Source organism: Manacus candei, unplaced genomic scaffold (genome assembly GCF_025592945.1).
Source record: "Manacus candei isolate 608988 ecotype Guabito, Panama unplaced genomic scaffold, ASM2559294v1 h1tg000003l, whole genome shotgun sequence".
NCBI classification, from domain to species: domain Eukaryota; kingdom Metazoa; phylum Chordata; class Aves; order Passeriformes; family Pipridae; genus Manacus; species Manacus candei.
Genome location: NW_026138051.1, coordinates 8,914,858 through 8,932,459, shown reverse-complemented (window position 1 = coordinate 8,932,459; position 17,602 = coordinate 8,914,858). Strand labels below are relative to the sequence as shown.

At 44.2% G+C, this 17,602-nt stretch overlaps 2 protein-coding genes and 1 long non-coding RNA gene across 6 annotated transcripts in view; 2 read left to right on the top strand and 1 right to left on the bottom strand.

The window, feature by feature from the left end:
• The first annotated feature begins 1,657 nt into the window (after nt 1–1,657).
• MCTS1 (MCTS1 re-initiation and release factor) lies at nt 1,658–7,756 on the top strand. Its single transcript, XM_051788843.1, has 6 exons — nt 1,658–1,811; nt 2,419–2,571; nt 3,274–3,371; nt 4,185–4,318; nt 5,348–5,415; nt 7,520–7,756. The coding sequence occupies exons 1-6, from the start codon at nt 1,801–1,803 to the stop codon at nt 7,599–7,601; spliced, it is 546 nt and encodes a 181-aa protein (XP_051644803.1). The 5' UTR covers nt 1,658–1,800; the 3' UTR covers nt 7,602–7,756.
• Nucleotides 7,757–8,104: 348 nt separating this feature from the next.
• Nucleotides 8,105–13,089, bottom strand: C1GALT1C1 (C1GALT1 specific chaperone 1). 4 transcript variants are annotated; one of them, XR_007904721.1, is made up of 2 exons: nt 10,144–12,344; nt 8,105–9,614 (listed from the first exon to the last, which is right to left on the bottom strand). XR_007904721.1 is itself a non-coding variant. In XM_051788839.1 (2 exons), the coding sequence occupies exon 2, from the start codon at nt 12,002–12,004 to the stop codon at nt 11,048–11,050; it is 957 nt and encodes a 318-aa protein (XP_051644799.1). In that variant the 5' UTR covers nt 12,005–12,009; nt 13,075–13,089; the 3' UTR covers nt 10,076–11,047. The 4 variants fall into 4 exon arrangements, 2 of the variants coding, with proteins under 2 accessions (XP_051644799.1, XP_051644789.1); XR_007904722.1 differs by having other exon boundaries at nt 10,407–12,344; XM_051788839.1 differs by lacking the exon at nt 8,105–9,614 and adding an exon at nt 13,075–13,089 and having other exon boundaries at nt 10,076–12,009.
• Nucleotides 12,856–17,602, top strand: part of LOC127471699 (uncharacterized) — a 108,944-nt gene continuing 104,197 nt past the window's right edge. The window contains exon 1 of the long non-coding RNA XR_007904740.1: nt 12,856–13,030. This is a non-coding gene — a long non-coding RNA (uncharacterized LOC127471699). The remainder of the gene's footprint in view (nt 13,031–17,602) is intronic.

Sequence of the window (17,602 nt, the reverse complement as noted above, 5' to 3'; positions counted from 1 at the left end):
GTGCTTTTAAAATTCTTGTACTTAAAAGTGACACTGCAACCAGAGCAAATGTCTCCAGCTTCTTGGTGGTGAGGCTGAACAGCAACACTGAGAGCTGTATTACAGAAGTCCAGTCCAGGTCCTTGGAGCCTTCTTCAAAAATCCTCTGTACAAGCACTTTTAGATTGGGTGAGCCTTACCTGGCCCTGAAGTCTGCAGCTACACCAGCAAAAAATATTTGGAAGAGAAGATGGAAAAGCTGAGACCAGACTTGATGTTAGCTCAGCCCTGAAGGGAACCAGTGGTCCAAGTGCTTTAAGATAGCAAAAGAAAGGAGGTAAGGCCTTCCTGTTGACAAATGCTATTTTTGAAAATTAGGGACTAATCTTGCTTGTTTAGGCAGGCATGAAATCAATTGCTTGGGTGGTAACAGTCCTCAGGAAGGGTAGAATTTTATCTTTTTTTTTTTTTTTAACATCTGAGGTGGAAGTATGATGAATTTTTCACTACAGTTTTTAAAAATGTGATTGTTTACATGGCAAAGTATTATTTAATGACGATTTTTCTAAGGAGCACCAAAAATGCATGACATAGCTTGTCAGTGTGATAAGCTGTTCTCAGTTTCTAATCTGGGCATGAGCAGTGTCACTGTGTTTCAGTTATAATTGAATTCTTGATTATAACTCAGTATTTTTAGTGATGTTACAAAGTAGGTGGAGGTGGCGTTTATGAGTGAAATGCCTGACTATTTATGTAATGCCATAGTTCATTCCTATCCTCTTAAAAAGTTATTAATGTGTTCCTGATGCTGTACTTCACTAGTTGAATAGATGATACCACATATAAAGCTTGATTTTACTTTGTATGACTGCTGTAACTCTTAGGATTTAATTAGTTGTTATAGTATCAAAGGTGATTGCAAAATTTTCTGTGGAAAAAAGAACTTGGTTGTTGGCATAATGATAACCTGGTGTTTTATGTCCTCTCCTCCCTTCCCTTTACTCCAGTGAAGGGACCCTAAAAAGCCATGACTCTAAAAAGAAAGGATGGGCACCTGTATGTCTGCTTATATAGCAGCCACCCGCCTGGAGAACAAACACATGCATGTCTGTTCCTCAGAGAGTGAAAAAGCAGTGTGGTAAATTCCCTCTGTCTACGGTTTTCTATTCACGATTGCTGGAGCCATGACCAAACAAAATCTAATGTGATTCTAATAAACACTGTGGACCATAACTGTCCCCACCACAGCCCATCTCTCTGCCTGGCAGCTGAAATCTCTGCAAACCAGGCTTCTGCTCCCACTCCCTACTGAAGGATGTGGCACTGTCACTTGTGACTGACTCCCTGGCCGGCTCCAGTATCTGCTGCTTGACAAGAAACGCTTTTTTTAATTTTTTATCCCCCCTTTTATTTCCAGAATGCTGGTGACAGGATCGCGTGTCCTGTTCTGAAGCTGGCGGGCGGACAGCTTCTCCCTCCGCTAGTTCGCAGGTGGCAGCGTTTTTTTCCCGTTCAACACATTTTGCGTCTAAATGACGTGCGCAGCTACGAGCACTCTGGCACTCAGTTAGAGGATTTATTCTGTCGGAGCGGCGGCGTGCCCACAGGTACCCAGCGCCTGTTCCCGCGGGCAGGGCCGGGCCGCGGCGGTGCCGGGGGCGCTCGGGGAGGCGCTGCCGGAGCCCCGCCCGTTCCGCGGGGATGGAGCGGCGCTTCCGGCGGGCGCGGAGCGAGGGACGGCCCGGCCGGAGCCGCGTGTGAGCAGCGCCGAGGCTGTGGGAGCCCGGCCCCGGCCCCCGCCCGGCGCCCTCCGCCCGCAGGATGTTCAAGAAGTGAGTGTGGCCGGGGCCGGGAGGGCCGGGGGAAGGGGACGGGGAAGGGTCCGGGCGGGCCCGGCGCCCCCTCAGCCCCGGGCTCGGCCCTGCTCGGGAGCGGCCCCGCGGCCTCCTCGGGCAGCGCGGCCCCGGCTCTGCCTCGGGCACTCGGTTGTTAAATGGGAAACCCTCCGGAGGGAGCTGAGTCATTAACTTGTCTCAACTTCGGGGTGGCACAAAGCGCCGTTCGTACTTGTGTGGTGGAGGTGAGGGGCTCGCATCCCAACAGGGCTCTGGGCGTTTGTGTTGCCAGCAAAGTGCTCTTGGAGTTGAGTGAAATAACACCGTGTGCCAGGGTGTGTCTGTGAGGCTTAACACATGCTTTGTGGAGATATCCACAAAGTTTAGGGATGAAGACAGCCTGCTGGTGGGGCTCCCCTACCATCCCTCTGCCCAGTGTTCCCAGGAGACAAATTTAAGTCTCATGAAATCCTGGATTTGAAAGTTGGACAGTTGATGCGCTGTTCTATATTGAATATATAAACATTTCTGAAGAATGCTGCAAATACAGCATTGTTCAGGCAGGAAATTGTGCATTTCTGAAAAACTTTCACTCACTTTACAGATTTGATGAAAAGGAGAATGTATCGAACTGCATCCAGCTGAAGACTTCAGTTATTAAAGGTATCAAGAATCAACTGATAGACCAGTTTCCTGTTATTGAACCATGGCTAAACCAAATCATGCCAAAGAAAGACCCGGTTAAAATCGTAAGATGGTAAGTTTCTTCTCTCTTGAGCTTTGCTTTTAAGGTGCTTCCTTTATGTGTTGACTTTGTAGAGTAGATGAACCTGCTGTTTTTGAAAGGCACCTATCATATCTTAATAGCTAATAGTCCAAGTTATGGCCAAACCAGAAAGTTTACATGTGCTCATCATGCTCTTGAAGGCACTTGCTGTTGTGGGATGCTTGAAGAAAATAAAACTGCTGCCTAGTAGTGAATGTGCAGTGTGTTCAGGGACTGCCCAAGGATTAGCCTGTTGTTGAAGGGAAACATTCAGCTTTATGGGTATGGAAGTTCAGACTTGTTTGGATACCTTCCAGTAACATTTTTTACAATTTTTGGGCTTCCATATATTATCTCAGCTATTTAATTTTTTTCTAGATAAAGGGTTAGTACGTTTTTGCTGACCCTTTCTCCTTATCCGCCCCTTACACTGCATTCCAAAACTCCAAAGAAATGCAATTTGTGCATTTTGTCTGTAGTTTTTTTTTTAAAGGGGAAGGAAGTGAGCAGGAGACTACTGTTGAAGAATAAGCCGTGCAAAAAGATAATATTTTTAGTTTTATATTTTCTTGCTAATTGACTGTCTTAATTCTCAGGTACCAAGATAGACCAGACTCTGTGAAGTGAAATATTTCATTTAAACTGCAGAAGGATTTAAGTAGCTATTGGAATAATTGTTTTTTAATCTTGCAGTCATGAACATATAGAAATCCTCACTGTGAATGGGGAGTTGCTGTTCTTCAGGCAAAGAGAAGGGATTTTTTACCCCACGCTAAGGTTGCTTCACAAATGTAAGTTTTCTGAGGGTGGAAGTGCTGGGAAGAGAAGTATGAAAAAAATATTTTGTGATCTGTAGTGGGTCTAAGGATGTAATGTGTACTTACCTCCTGTAGGAACTTAGGCTGCATGCTTTTTACTTTTTACAATTTACTGTTGCATTATTTTTCTTGCTGCTCTGCTTGATTGTGTTACTCTGATTTGAATCCCAAAAAATGTTATTCAGTCAAATCTCAGTGCTGGAAATACTTCAGGAGGGTGCCTGCACTTGAAGGATGGCTTGGAGAGCTGACAGCTTTCATGAATTTTGTCCATCTTAGCCTTTTTTGTCCTCTTAACATTAAACTGTTTCATATTAGCTTTAATTGTAAGAGTACATTTGAGGATTTGGGATCTCTTTTCTTTAAGACCTCTGAGTGTCTGGGCACTTGAGAGATATATTTCCCTGTGGGAACTTGTTAAAATTGTTACTCAGTATGTGGGTCTGTGAATGTGCAGGAGGCATAGGCCTCTAGTGCTGGGTTACTTTTGATTCTGAGGTAGAAGATGTGTCCTTTTGGGACAGCACATGTGTCCTTTTGGGACAGCACATGTGTCCTTTTGGGACAGCACATGTGTCCTTTTGGGACAGCACTTGTGTCCTTTTGGGACAGCAGTTGTGTCCTTTTGGGACAGTACAGCCCAGCAGGAGCCCTGGTGATTGTCAGACTTCCTGCCCTCACAGCACACTGTGTATCTAATTGCCCCCTCTAAAGTGACTTGGTAATGAGTTATTCCTGTTGTCATCTTCCTGTATTAACTGTAATGCTGTATCTTTCCCCTCCCAGACCCATTTATTCTGCCACATCAGCAGGTTGATAAAGGCGCCATTAAATTTGTCCTAAGTGGAGCCAATATAATGTGCCCTGGCCTGACGTCTCCTGGAGCAAAGCTTTACCCTGCTGCTGTCGATACTGTCGTTGTATCCTTCTCTGAGTTACTGCCTGCTGGGAGACCAGTTAAATTCCGGTCTTGTATTCTCAGCTGATCATAATCTGGATTACTTTGGATTTTAATAGGATTTCAGGAAATAACTAGCAATCAGAAAAGAGCTGCAGAGGTTTAGATGTTATTTGGCAAGGTTGCATTGTTCTTATTTTTTTACTTACTGTGATGTTCCTGCTGTACTGCTGGGTGGGCTGCTGTTCCATTCATCTCCTTGGTAAGTGGAGCTCCTTGGTGATTTTATGCAGAACTGTAAAAGTAGATGAGGTGCAGTGTAATTTGTCCCCTGCCTCCATAGTCAATCTTTTATTCCCTTCAGTTAAGGAAGAATTCTTTCCTGTTCCTATGGAATTTGGAAAGATGTTAAGGTTCAGCTTTACTGTAGTCAGGACTTGCTCTCTGTGTCTAATGAAGTTAGCAAGTGTAAAATGAGGAAAGTGCTAATTCACTCCTCATTATATTACTGAGAAAGGAAACCCTGAGCCAATACAGCATTAATAACACCACGCTGTGCTGCTTGTGTTGTTAGATAGATGCTGTAGGAAAAGATCAGCTGTTGGCACCATGTGTTGCTAGACTTTGAAAAAGACACATCTGATTTCAGTACTTCTGTTTTTTTAAATTTGTGTCCCAGTTCTTCTTCTGTGCCTTGGAATCTGAAATGGCCCCACAAACATGTGCCATTTTGTTCCAGAAAGGAGAGACTGTCTTCTCTGTGATAGGCACAAAGGAAGACATGGAGTGTAGTGCTGGGAGGTTTTTTTTTTTTCTGTAATTGCTGTTCCAAGTTCATAAATACATGCTTTGTTCTACACACTGTGATTCAGTTGTTAAATGCAGTGCATTGTTTTGTTTATCTTTAACGAGCTGCAGCTTTAGAATTACTAAAAGGGTAAAAGTTCAACGTGGGCTTTTGAAAGTGTTTTGGAAGTAATTTCTTCATATTGCTTTTCCTTTTCTGAAATAGTTTGAAAAGAAATCTGTTTTCCTTAGCAGTAATTTGTAGGCAATAATGGCAGAGGGAAAACAACATGCATTATGTGTGGGAGTAATGAAGATGTCAGCTGAGGACATGTAAGTGTTTTAAAAATTGAAATATAACCTGTCCCATGTCATTATTCTTAATGTTAGTTTGCAATATAAGCACCACTGTCAAGGTTACTGCATCACTGTTGCAGCACATGCTGTTCAAGTACAGAGTTTTTTAAGATTTTGTTTTGGTGATTGGAGAGAAGAGTAGGCAGGGAATGTCTTCTGTACTTATTTGGAATCAAATTTCATGTGAATATGAATTTTAAGGTGCACAGCATTAGTATTACTGCTGAATGTTAGTATTTCTAGAGCTCTGATCATACTTTGTCAAAGATCTTGTTGAACAAAGAAATATTTGTATCAAGTGCCTGAGCTGGGCAAGAGATGCAGTTTGGATTTGAGAGGATTGAAAATGTTGAAGTGATTTTTGTGTGCAGGGACAGGGAGACTGAAGTCATGCTGGTGTTTGGCTGCCTGTCTGGGCTTTCCTCTGTGGCCTGCCCTGTACCCACACGCAGCATTCCTGCTTGATGTGCTGACTGGCTTATCTGAGCTTTTTGTGAAATGTAGAGGTCTGTTCAGGGGATAAACTGAAAATTATTTGAGAAGGAAAAGGGATAGAAAATGGAAATGGGTGCTAGTTGTTCTTGGCTTTCACATAGTGCAATATTTTAAGTAGCTAAATCACCTTGTCATTTTAAGTTCTGTAAGGTCTTGCAGCAGGATGTGAGGGGCACCCAGCGGGTTTGGGCTGGTTGGTTCCAGCCCTGTGTGCCATTTGTGGCAGTGAGGAAGCTGATTTTGATGACAACAAGTCACTCTCTTCTGTGGGGATAATGCTCAGCAGGATCATCCCCTGTGCTGGGTGACTCTGCGGTCCCAAGTCATAGTGGTGGCAGCACAAGGGAGAGGGAATGTGTAACAGAGGACAGGGATAGAGTGGGACTGGAGCAGCCTGGACTTGGACCTGCTGTAGCTGTTGAGAAATTATATCTCTCAGGATTCTTTGTAGTGCTTCAAAATACTCTAAGAGTAAGCAGAAAGAAAAGTTACTGAAGTGTCCCAGCCCTCAGTGTGCAGTGATATCCTGTGAGCATTGCAGGCCAAGGTTGTCTGTGTTCCTAACCCTAATTTAAATTCAGCAGCCTTGCAGCTGAATATCCTGTTCCTGTGAGGATTATGATGAACTGGAGAGGAAAACAAAGTGATACTGATCTCTGTAGCCTGTTGGCTGCTTTTTTGTGTTACATTGGTTAAACCAGAAAATTGTGGAACAGTGTGATTGCGGTCTCTCGGTGTGACTACGATAATTAATGTGTTAATTCTGGGCTAGCAGCATTTTCCTTCCTGATTACTTTTGGACAAGCTGTGTAAGTAATAGAACACTTGGTGTAAATACAGTAAATTATATTCTCCAGGGGAATGAAACTTGTTCTCACTTCTAGAATGATGAGATTTGTCTTGTTTATTGTGACAAAACTAGATTTTTTTTTTGGTGGAATAATGTACTGGAAAAATGATAAACACAAATTCAATGCAGACACACAGACTAAAAATTTTTAAAACATGACATGACTGAAAAGATACAGAGTCAATACTATGGAGGATGGTATGTTTGTAACATGCTGCAAGTCCTTGGTACATAAATTTAGCATTTTTAATTCTTTAAGTGGGTAGATGACCTGCAACCAGCAGCAAGGCAACTCACCTGTGTTTGATTGTGTTGGTGGCACTTGGAACCAGAACTTGTCAAATTTCACATTCCAGTCATGTTGTACCATCTCCTGTGCTGGGAGGGGGAGACTCACAACTGCTGTGCTACTTTGGTAGAGAAATGCTAAAATTAAAGAAAGTGGCAGGAGTCTGAAGAACTGTCTCCCACAAAGAAATAGCAAAAATACTGTGGAAGGCTGTTGACAAAATGTGGAAGGCAAATATTGTCCTCTTATCAGTCAGCAATGTGGGCAAATGTAATAACAAATATTGTTTCTTGTCCACCTGCAGTTGAAGATAATGATTTTGTGATTATTAGCTTTTCCCCTTCCAGCTGACAAATGCTGCATTTTCTACTTTTAAATATTATATTTTATACTGCTCTAATATTTCACCTATCTAATACTTTTGTACCTTTTTCCTCCTTCCACAGTGAGAAGGTCAACAAAGGGATTGGTATTGAAAATATCCACTATTTAAATGATGGCCTTTGGCATATGAAGACATACAAATGAAACAAAAGGAACTGTTACTCCAAAGGAATGCACTTAGATTAAATGTGGACTGCTTTGTAATTCCTTGTTTTTAATGTGACTGAATGTACAAATTATTTTGTTCTGTGGCTATGCTAAATAAATCACGTGAATGCAAAAGTACTGTTAGGCTACAATAGTTTTCTAGATTTCTTTTTATTACAGTTATTTTGTTTTGTCTTAAACCCAAGTCTTCAGTGACTGAAGATACCTGGTGGAAAGATTCTGCATGGACTGTGAGTAGACTATTTCAAACAGAAAGGAGGAAAAAAACCAAGAAATGTTTACATTTTTGTGCTCTTCTAAAAGAATAATATAAAGTGTATGTGAAATATAAATACAGTTTTTAAAACCTCTGAAACATTTCAGATTTTTTCTTCTGATTAACATCTTGTTAGTCTACGTGTTTCTGGAATGTGGAGAAATCTTTTTTTTTACATTAATTTTTAACTTATTAACAGCATTAACTTCATTTTACTTAAGGATTTTCTCTTTTTTAATATGCATTTATCTGTATAGGATTTATGAATTTAGACTGATATGTGGACTAGAAACTCTTTTATGCTGGTTCATATCTGAAGACTATAGCTATGTTCAGATTTCTACCTGCCAACACTTGGAGATTGCTCTCTTTGTAGTGCAGTTTATAGTAATGGTGGGCAGGCTCCAAAGGGAGCGTGTGCCACCCCGGTGCCTGACGCTCTCTACTCCCTGTTTGCTGCCTTATTTTAGGAGCAGAAGCAAAATCACTGTTAGATAAAGGCATGATAGGAAACCATGGTTATCAGTGTAGCCAGGAGCAGCTTCTTCAGGTGGAACTTCAAGAGATCTCAGCTTGTGCACACTGCCACACGTACCTGCAGCTACGGAATGGGTTCAGGAGCACTGTGTGTTTGTCTGGATAACCCAACCCTTTGGTCAGCAACTGCAGACCCAAAGCTATGCCTATGGAAAAATGGAATCATGTAATAAACTAAGGAAACCTTAAGGTCTACCACTCATAACTGTCTCTGGGAGCATTTATTAATATTTCAAGTCTCTATTCTAACACATGCACTGTGCAATGGCAGAATGTAATTTTGTGTGCCTGTGCCTTGTCTCGGTGCTGTTCTGCATGTTTGGTTTCCCCACCCTGGGACCTTCACAGAAGAGAGTGGCCAAGGAGTTCTCCATCTGATTCTAAAGCCAAATTAAAATGTGGGAGATGAAATATATTACCTAGTATGTGCTACTTTAAAATTTCTCCTGTAAGATTGTTTACGAGATTGTACTTCTGAAAATGGCAGGGTAAATCTGAAACTATCGATGTAGGAAGACAAAATTTAAGCAGTGTAGCAGAAAAAGTTTCATCAAACCTCAGAACTTCAGAATGCTGATGGACATTTTTATGCATCTTAAAGGTGCCACTATAAATGTACTAATTCCTGGTTAGTGCTATGTGAAATCAATTTGTGCTTCAGTGTTTGTTTTTTTCCCCGTGTAAAACAAGCTAGCCTTGTGTTCTGTGGCTTTTTCCCTTTGCATTGTCTCCTCCTGTTGTTTTACAGTACCTCTCAAATCTGTGACAAATGAGATTTATTCTCATTTGAATTGTTCACTGCCATCCTTTCTCCTATGACTGCTGTTGCTATGGGGGGGTCAGAACTGTCTTTAATATCAGAAACACTGAAATCAAAATTTTACTTTCTTCATCTGGTTGTGTCAAAGTATTCCCAACAGTGGGTCTAACCTTTATAAATTATTCTGTAAGAAGATACAAGTCAAATCAGGCTTAAATTGTTTATCAGTTTAGCAAAACATCAAAAATACAGGTTTTATATAAGTTTTAGCAGCAATCATGGACATTTGTCTTGCTCTTTCAGCTGAGCTCTGACAGGACGAGAAGGTGCATCTTGCCTCACCTTTTACACATTCTGAAACAGCTGAGCTGTGGGAGCTTGTCAGGGGGTCTCAGCAGTTGTCTTACCCTTCTTGTCAAAAAGGAAGGACCTGATGCTTAAAACAAAAAAAACAAGATGTGGATATTCTCAACAATTTGAAGCAGCTGTTTCACTTTCCCACCTGCCCCCTTGCAGCTCAGGGTAGGGTGTCACAAACGGTCTGTTAAAGGTGAGATAACACCATCTTCTCCAGTGTTTTATGAATATTGTAGTACCAACAAGGCCTGTGATAGTCCCAGATGTAGCAGATAGATGTAGTACCTTCCTTAAGTCTTGAAACACCTACTTCAGGTCAGTGAATTCTAAATGGAGTGAATACTGAAGTGCTGTTTATTTGCACATGCTGTGAGGGGAAGGGAGTGTGACCCAGTAACTTGAGCCTCAGTTGTAAAAAAAAAACAAATCCCAAACACCAAAAAAACCAAACCCTAACAACCACCACCCTTGTGCCCTCCTCCCACCCCCCCCCAAAAAAACCCCAATTCAAAAACCAAACCCCCAAATTGTAACAACAAACCCAAACCCCATCACCTCCCCACCAACCCCAGTATGGGGGAGTTCTGCAGGTTGTTTTGTTGTGTTACCTGTGTCACATAAAATTCCAAGGGTGGGAGTGCAAGCACGTGCTGTTCTTTCTGCATCTTCATGTTAAAAGCCTCTGTAAATGTATCTACACTACATTTTAACTGGCAATTAACCATCTACTTCCTTGTAAACACTATTAGCACCACTAACATGAGTGGAAATAACACCAAACCTTTATTCTAATACACTTATAGGTGGAGTGAAGTTTTAAACGAGCAATTACTCCTATGCAAACAGGCTCCCTGACCACATTAATACTTACTCAAATACAGTTATCTCTTTCTTTTGTCTGCTTAGAAACAGCAGTCCAAAGGGCACTTGATATGATTATGCTGCAACTTCCTAAAGGATTTCTTGCCACCTTGCTTCCTGATAATTCCTTACTGCGTTAGGAGGCTGTACATAAAGCAGCAACTGATAAAACAGTGTAGCTCAAGCTATTGTGTAGTTGAGAGTAAAAGAAACATCTTAAAGTTAGTCTTTGAGACTGAATCTGTAGTCAGTTTTATTGGTATATTTTAGAAAGATAAAAAGACATTCTAGAAATGCCTGGAAGAACTGAGAGAATCAAAGTCTTGCAAAAATATATTTGTAAGAGTAGACTAAACTTCATTTGAATTTTCATTAATAAATATTTACATGTACAAACCCCCCCTATAAACTTAATTCCCTTTCATTATAAACATTAACAACTTCTTTTTATCATTTCACTCCGGCTCCGTCAAAAGCCAGAAGCGTTTTCGTATAAAAGATTTAGAAAAAAAAAAATTTCTCCTTCCACTTTTGAAGTTGACCTTCACCAACCCTCAGTGTGCAAAAACAACCTGTACAGCAGTACCAGCACGTGTTGGTACCAACGAGTGTCTCGAGGTGAGCCGACTCCACCCCTCCCCTGGTGGCACCTCAGTCGTTGTCGGAGCCCTCCGGGGGCAGGAACACGAGGGCATCGCTGTAGGTGTGTCCGTAGGGCCGCAGCCTGTACACCCCGTACATCATCACGTGCATGTGGTTGGGGCTCAGCCCGCTGAAGGTGATGGCCATGTCGGAGCAGCAGCCGTCCACCACCTGCTGCGGGTGGGTGCCCATGGCCTCCTTGATGAGGGCGCCCACGGATTTGGTGTTGAAGACGTCCTTTCCTTCCGAATCCTCCGCGTTCTCAGCGAACACCCCCGTGTACTTCAGGCAGATGGCCAGCTGCTTGTCCTCGGCGAGTTTCCAGATCATACCTCCCTGCTCCGGACACTTGTTGGGGTCTTCAAGAACACTGGAGAGTCGTCTCAGTGACTCGATGCTTAAGACGATTCCTCCCTCGCCATCCACGTACTCGAGGTCACCAGATTTCACGGCGTGGCCGATGTAAAAAGGCTGAGAGGGGTCTTTTCTCAGCAAGAAGTACTTGAGATTTTCAACAATAGCAAATGTTGTTGGATACGCAAGAAAGAACCAGCTGAATTCATCCTTGTAGCGTTCATACGTTATCTTGTAAGCTTTTCTCATCATCACCCACATGTCTTTTGTGTTGAGGGCCACAGAATCGAACACTTTGACATTTTCAGAGCTGTAGAACTCTGCCTTGTCACAGTGCTTGCTCCAGGTCTCCTTTGCTGCAGCCCAGTGCCCCAGATCTTTTGGTTTGACAAGGATGATACAGTAAACACGGATACTTTTACTAAGCTCCATACGTTCACCCTCAGAAAGGTTTAAGACATCCTCTTTGTCAGGAGCCTGGATGTGATGGTGCTCGTGGTCCCGCGCTTTGGTACCGTGCCCCACCTTGATGTGCCCCAGCAGTGTAACCAACATGCAGAAGGCTCCTCCAAGCACCATGCCCTTCACGAAGGAGCTGCTTTCAGAAATCATTTTTCCTAGGAAAGAGACGTACTGTGAGACCTTACAGGAATTAAGTGCACCAGAGCACTAGCCCATACGGTTCTAATTCATTCTCCAATTTACAAACCCAGCTGCAGTTCCCTGACCTCCCGCACCAGCACAGGGCCGGCGGAACGGGTGGCAATAAAGAGGTTCCCTGTTGCAGCTCTGGGTACCGCTAACGGTACCACAGACCCCGTGAGGGGAGCCTTGTGCCCCGGCCCCCCTCGGCCGCCGGGATGGCGCGGTCCCGGCCCCGCCGCCGCCACATCGCGGCCCGCGCGCTCCCGGGGAGCGCTCCCTGAGGCCGGGCCCCGCCCGCGCCTCCCCCGGAGCCCCTGGAACCCCCCTCGCCCCCCTCGCCCCCCGCGGTCCCGCCGGTCCCGGTGCCGCCCCGGCCCCGCTCACCGGAGCCGCGCGCACCGCCCCTTCCTGCGCCGCCGGAAGCGCCGCGCGGCCGCTCTGGGCCCCGCGCGCGCCCGGGGCCGGGGCGCCGCCTGGCGGAGAGCGGGGGTACCGGAGCCCTCGCGGAGCGCCCTCGCGGAGCGCCCTCGCGGAGCGCCCTCGCGGAGCGCCCTCGCGGAGCGCCCTCGCGGAGCGCCCTCGCGGAGCGCCCTCGCGGAGCGCCCTCGCGGAGCGCCCTCGCGGAGCGCGCGCCCTCGCGGAGCGCGCGCCCTCGCGGAGCGCCCTCGCGGAGCGCGCGCCCTCGCGGAGCGCCCTCGCGGAGCGCGCGCCCTCGCGGAGCGCCCTCGCGGAGCGAGCGCCCTCGCGGAGCGCCCTCGCGGAGCGAGCGCCCTCGCGGAGCGCCCTCGCGGGCGGAGCCCTCCCCTCACTGCGCCCCGCCCGCCCCCCTTCAGGTGTCCCCGGTGTCCCCCGGGGAGAAGCGCCAACCCGGCTGTGCCGGCGCGGTTGTTAAAGAAACTTACCGGTCTGACCGTCCCCGAGACGCTCTGGGAGCCGCGCTCCCGATGCCGGACACGGTCACCGCTGGGACAGCGGCGGCTCCGGTGACCCGAGGTACCCCCGCTTTGGTTCCCCCCGCACATCCCAGGTTTCCTCACCGGCTCGACCCCAGGTTTCCTCACACAGCAGAGTCTCAGATGTCTCGTTCCATAAAGCAGTTTATTCACGGCACGGTAACACAGAAACAGCTCGATCTGGTGCCTCCGAGGAGGGACCCCAACAAAGGTGCTAAACCATACCCAGGATCAACCCAAATATATCCAAATATATCCAGTATATCCAGGATCATATGATATCAGATATATCAATAGTTCAGGTATATCAATAGCTCAGGTATATCCAGGTTCAAATCATGGATATACTGCCCTAAATTTCCAATAAATACAATTAACATAACAATATAATACAATAAAATGTGCTTCAAGCATGGTAATATGGTTAATATTTAGAGTAAAACCAAAATTTTATTTTCTACTCTTTCTTTTCTTTAGTGATAATTGTTCCTGAGCTCCAGATTGTCCAAATCTCTTTCTACACGTTGTCTCTCGAGAAGTTACAGGTGACACCTGATTTGAAAAAGCATCACTGACCAACAGTTTGATCCCTTTTCCACCACCCTCTTGGGGAAAAAAAATAAAGGTTTTACATGTTTTATCTCTTTATTAGCTGATAGTGGTGTACCCTTAGGCCACCACAGGGGTTAGGATAAAGTCCTGTATGGGTTTTCCCTACATTGTAAGGTATGCCCTGGTTGGATGAATTTAGCGGATTTTATTTAAGTCAGTTTACAATTGAGCTGCTCTGGCTTTTCTGGCATCTGTCTGGGTTCCTCAGATGCCTCAGTTATTCAGGTAAGGATGTTTTTTTTAGGCTCATGGCTGTACCGTAGACTTCGAGGCTTAAGGATGTTATCTTTGGCAAAAAGATCTGTAAGACCATCAATTGCTTAACTCTTCTGGGCCTGGGGATGCATTGCTCAAGGTTCAGATAAAAAGGCTTCAAAATAGTTACTTTGGTTGGATCAGTGCATGTCCAGAATGGCTCCATTCAGTGGAACTAAACACCAGTTACACACAGTGACAGAAAGTACTGTCAGCTTGTACGGGTAGTTCTGTCACTGCACTAAGGGAACATCACTCATCCTGTATTTTCCTACTTGACTGCTTTTACGGTATAAAATAGGTGGACACTCAGATTGTTATCACACAGCAGAGACTGGAGGCGAGTTCAGTTTGTTTTACGTATCTCCTGTTTGCAGAATCAATTGTGGCTTTCAGGGCTTCAGCAGTTTGCTTGATCCTGTACTTTTGAGAGATTTGAGTGAGTTGCGACTCGCTGCTTCAGCTGATGCTTCAACAAATTGTTTTCCTGCATGACTTCAGTGAGGTTCTTTCCCGTGTTCTGACAGAATGACTAATGTAGCTACAGATCCTGACTGTCATTTTAATGTCTTTTCAACATTGTTCTTATCCAGCAGCAGATAAGTGAAGAGAAAGTCTAAGCATCTTGTAAAGCACGCTAGAAACCCAGAGAGACTCTCTGGCTTCTCTGTTGCTTGAAATTGTTGGTTGGTGCTAAAAGGACTGAAATGGCATAGGAATGCATAAAGTCTCACAACAGCCATTGCTAAGTATTCTGGAGCTCCTTTAGACATGTGTACTCCTGTAAACTCTCCATTTCAAATTACTACAAGCAACTGTTTTTAAGAACTTCAGGAGATAAGTATTTGAAGTCATTCTGCCATCGTCTGGGAACCAGCCAAATGTCATAGCTGAGGAACAGCCAAGATGGAAGTGAGGAAAGCTCAGTCACACGGTAGAAGTGAATCAGGAAAACTCTGTGATCAAGGCAAATGGCCTTGCTTTAGTTTTGTATTAGAACATGCACTCATGTATGCATACAGAATATCACCAGATTTCAGCTTTGAGTACTGACTTGCTGTCCATGGAGAAGTTTGTTAGCGGCAGTTTCATCCCTTACTTCCTACTGATCCTTTGTAGGGTCTCTACCACACTCTGGAAAAATAGCAGCCTTTGGAGCCTGCAGACCTGTGCCAGGATCCGCATTGCTGTCAGAGCTGACGAGCTCCATGGCTCATTGCTTGTCTCCACAGACAGTGGTTTCCCTGCTGTTTTCTGTTTGTCTTTCTTTGCTGGCTGCAGCTGCATTTGCCTTCTGGTGCTCTTTCTTGCCTCCAAGGAAAGACATAAAACATGCTCTCACTGTGTGGTGCAAAATGTCCCTGAGAGATTGGCTATTATCAAAATATATTTGATAGGAACTTTGCTCCAATTAATGCAAAATGTTTCAGCTGACACATGAGTTGTCATCTTTCATGGGGACTGCTTGTTAATGATCACAAATGAGTGTCCACTGTCTCAGAAGCAGACTCATCTGTCTCTCTGCATGTGCAGCAGGGAGGCCAGAGCTGCACAGACACACTCAGAACAAGTAACTGAAGCCAGGGGAGAGCTATTGCAGGTGTTTCTGAGCAGTTAAAACACCAGCTGAGCTGTATGTCATATAGAAAGAACCCCTAATCAGAAGATGCATTTCTCTGCAATTCAGAGAAGTGCAAAGGTAAGTTTGAACTGGGACAGCTGACTTTGCTGTCACGTCCCCCATATATTTTTAATGCTGAAGCTACTGGAAAACACACAGGTTCTACCTGTCCATCTGATTCTATCAGAAGAGGGAGTCAAGTGTGATTATGGTCTGAAGGTTGCAAACTCTCACCTTGGATAGCTGGAAAGCCCATTGGAACCAACAGACACAGTGCAGGAAAAGAGCTTTTAAGAAGAGGCCAAGTATTACTGTTCTGTCACATGCCTGGTCCTTTCACTGTTTCATTCAGCCCATAAAGGGCATAATTGAACAAACGTGTCTGCTGAGGTTTTCAGTCCTGTTGTTGGAAGGTTTGGGAATCCTTGTTCTGAAATCATAAAATAGTCAGGTGGAGATTTGAGTTAGCAGGAAGATAAAGCCAGATTTCTTCATTCCCTTCATGGGGCCCTGCTCATTTTTTTTGGAGGAAAATGGATTCCTGAGCCAAACTTTAACCAGTCCTTCTGAAATTTTTGCCCTGCATCCTCTTCTTCACTTTAGTTTCACACTCAAAATCTGGAATCTGGAAAGATGTGAACCCTTTGTAGGTCATGTGCATCCTGAGCCACATACAACATCAAGATCTTGTCACAGGGGTAGGTAATGGACTAAGGAAGCAAGTTTTAAAGCCAAAAAGTGGCTTTATAAGTAATACTAATTTCAGAACTCAGTTTGAAGTATTTACCTCTGAAAAAGTGTTCTCTCTGGGTGTTGGACAAAATTCTGGAACTACAGGATGAAATTCTCCCGTATTTATAGGAGAAAATGCATAATACGATCTTTTAGCCTTGAAATCTGTTAAATTGATAAACTATGTTAAACAATAGTTCTAAATCACTTTCCTCTTTCTTCCATCAGCACTGTCAAGGAAGGGCTTGGCATTGAAATGGCTGTTGTTTACATAGTGCCCTCACGCACAGGAAGATATGTGAGAAGCAAAACCTATGTGACTCCAAAAGAACTTACCAACTTTGGATTGCTTTATAATTTCTTCAGTTTTTCATGTGTATAGCTGAATGCAAACCCCATCTTATTCTCTGGATATGCTAAATCAATCAAGTGAATGCTAATGTCCTGCTAGCTCCAACAATTCAGCTGGAATTGAACTAGCAGAGACAATGCCCAGAGCTGAGCTGACATCATTGTGAATGACTCTGATGCACAAATACAACAGAAAGAGAATAGGAATTAGACATTTTTAATGTCAACTCTCTTAGAAGCACAGGAAAAAAAGAATTATCATTGATCAAATAGAAACAGACGAGAAAAAAAAAAGGCAGAGATAGGAAAATCTTATATTCAAGCTCCCAAAGGAAAAAAAAAGTGGAGATGAAAATAACATTCTACCAGAAAGAATGGGTTCTTAATAGGCCTTTAAAATAAAGTGCATGAAACAGTAATGAAGTGATTTTGCTGCATCTTTAAGGAGCTTGGTTTTGTCATTCTGGGGTTATTTGAAAAAGGCCCTCTGAAGAAAATGATGGTCTCAAATTGTGGCTTTTCAGGGTCAGATTGCATAGCTAAGAAGCACCATTGTGAGCAGCACTGACAGAGACAGCCCTGTGGCACACAGAGAAACCAGAAGGGGAACCTTGCTCTGCTGGCACTGCCTTGATGTGATTTATGGACAGTTTGTGGAGCCTCAGCACAGGACTAGGCTTGTGTTTTGGCTTACAGGAATTCTGGTCTGGCGTCTGAGAAAATTTTTTAACATTGCCTTGGTTTGGCAACATGCAGCCTGGAGAGACACAAAAGTTTCTGGCATGGAGTTTGTTGTAAAAGGGCTTATGGTGAGTAAGTGGTTATTGTTACTAGACGGAAAGATCTGTGAAGTTCTGTTGATATCAGCCCACTAAGAGAAGAGGAGAAAGAGGAAGGATGGAAATAGCAGAGCATTTGACAGGCTTGAAAGTCAGTAGCTTCCATGAGATGCTTTCTTGTACCAAGTGTTGACATCCCTTCATTTTGCCAAGGAAATGGAGGTTTTTAAGTATCAGATTCTCCAAGCAGACATTTGCTTTC

Bases quoted from the DNA above. Each gene is read 5' to 3' on its own strand.
- C1GALT1C1 (XM_051788839.1), bottom strand. From the start codon at position 12,004: ATGATTTCTGAAAGCAGCTCCTTCGTGAAGGGCATGGTGCTTGGAGGA.
- MCTS1 (XM_051788843.1), top strand. The intron at 2,572-3,273 runs GTAAGTTTCTTC...TTAATCTTGCAG, and splicing joins CCGGTTAAAATCGTAAGATG to TCATGAACATATAGAAATCC. The intron at 5,416-7,519 runs GTAAGTGTTTTA...CTCCTTCCACAG, and splicing joins AAGATGTCAGCTGAGGACAT to TGAGAAGGTCAACAAAGGGA.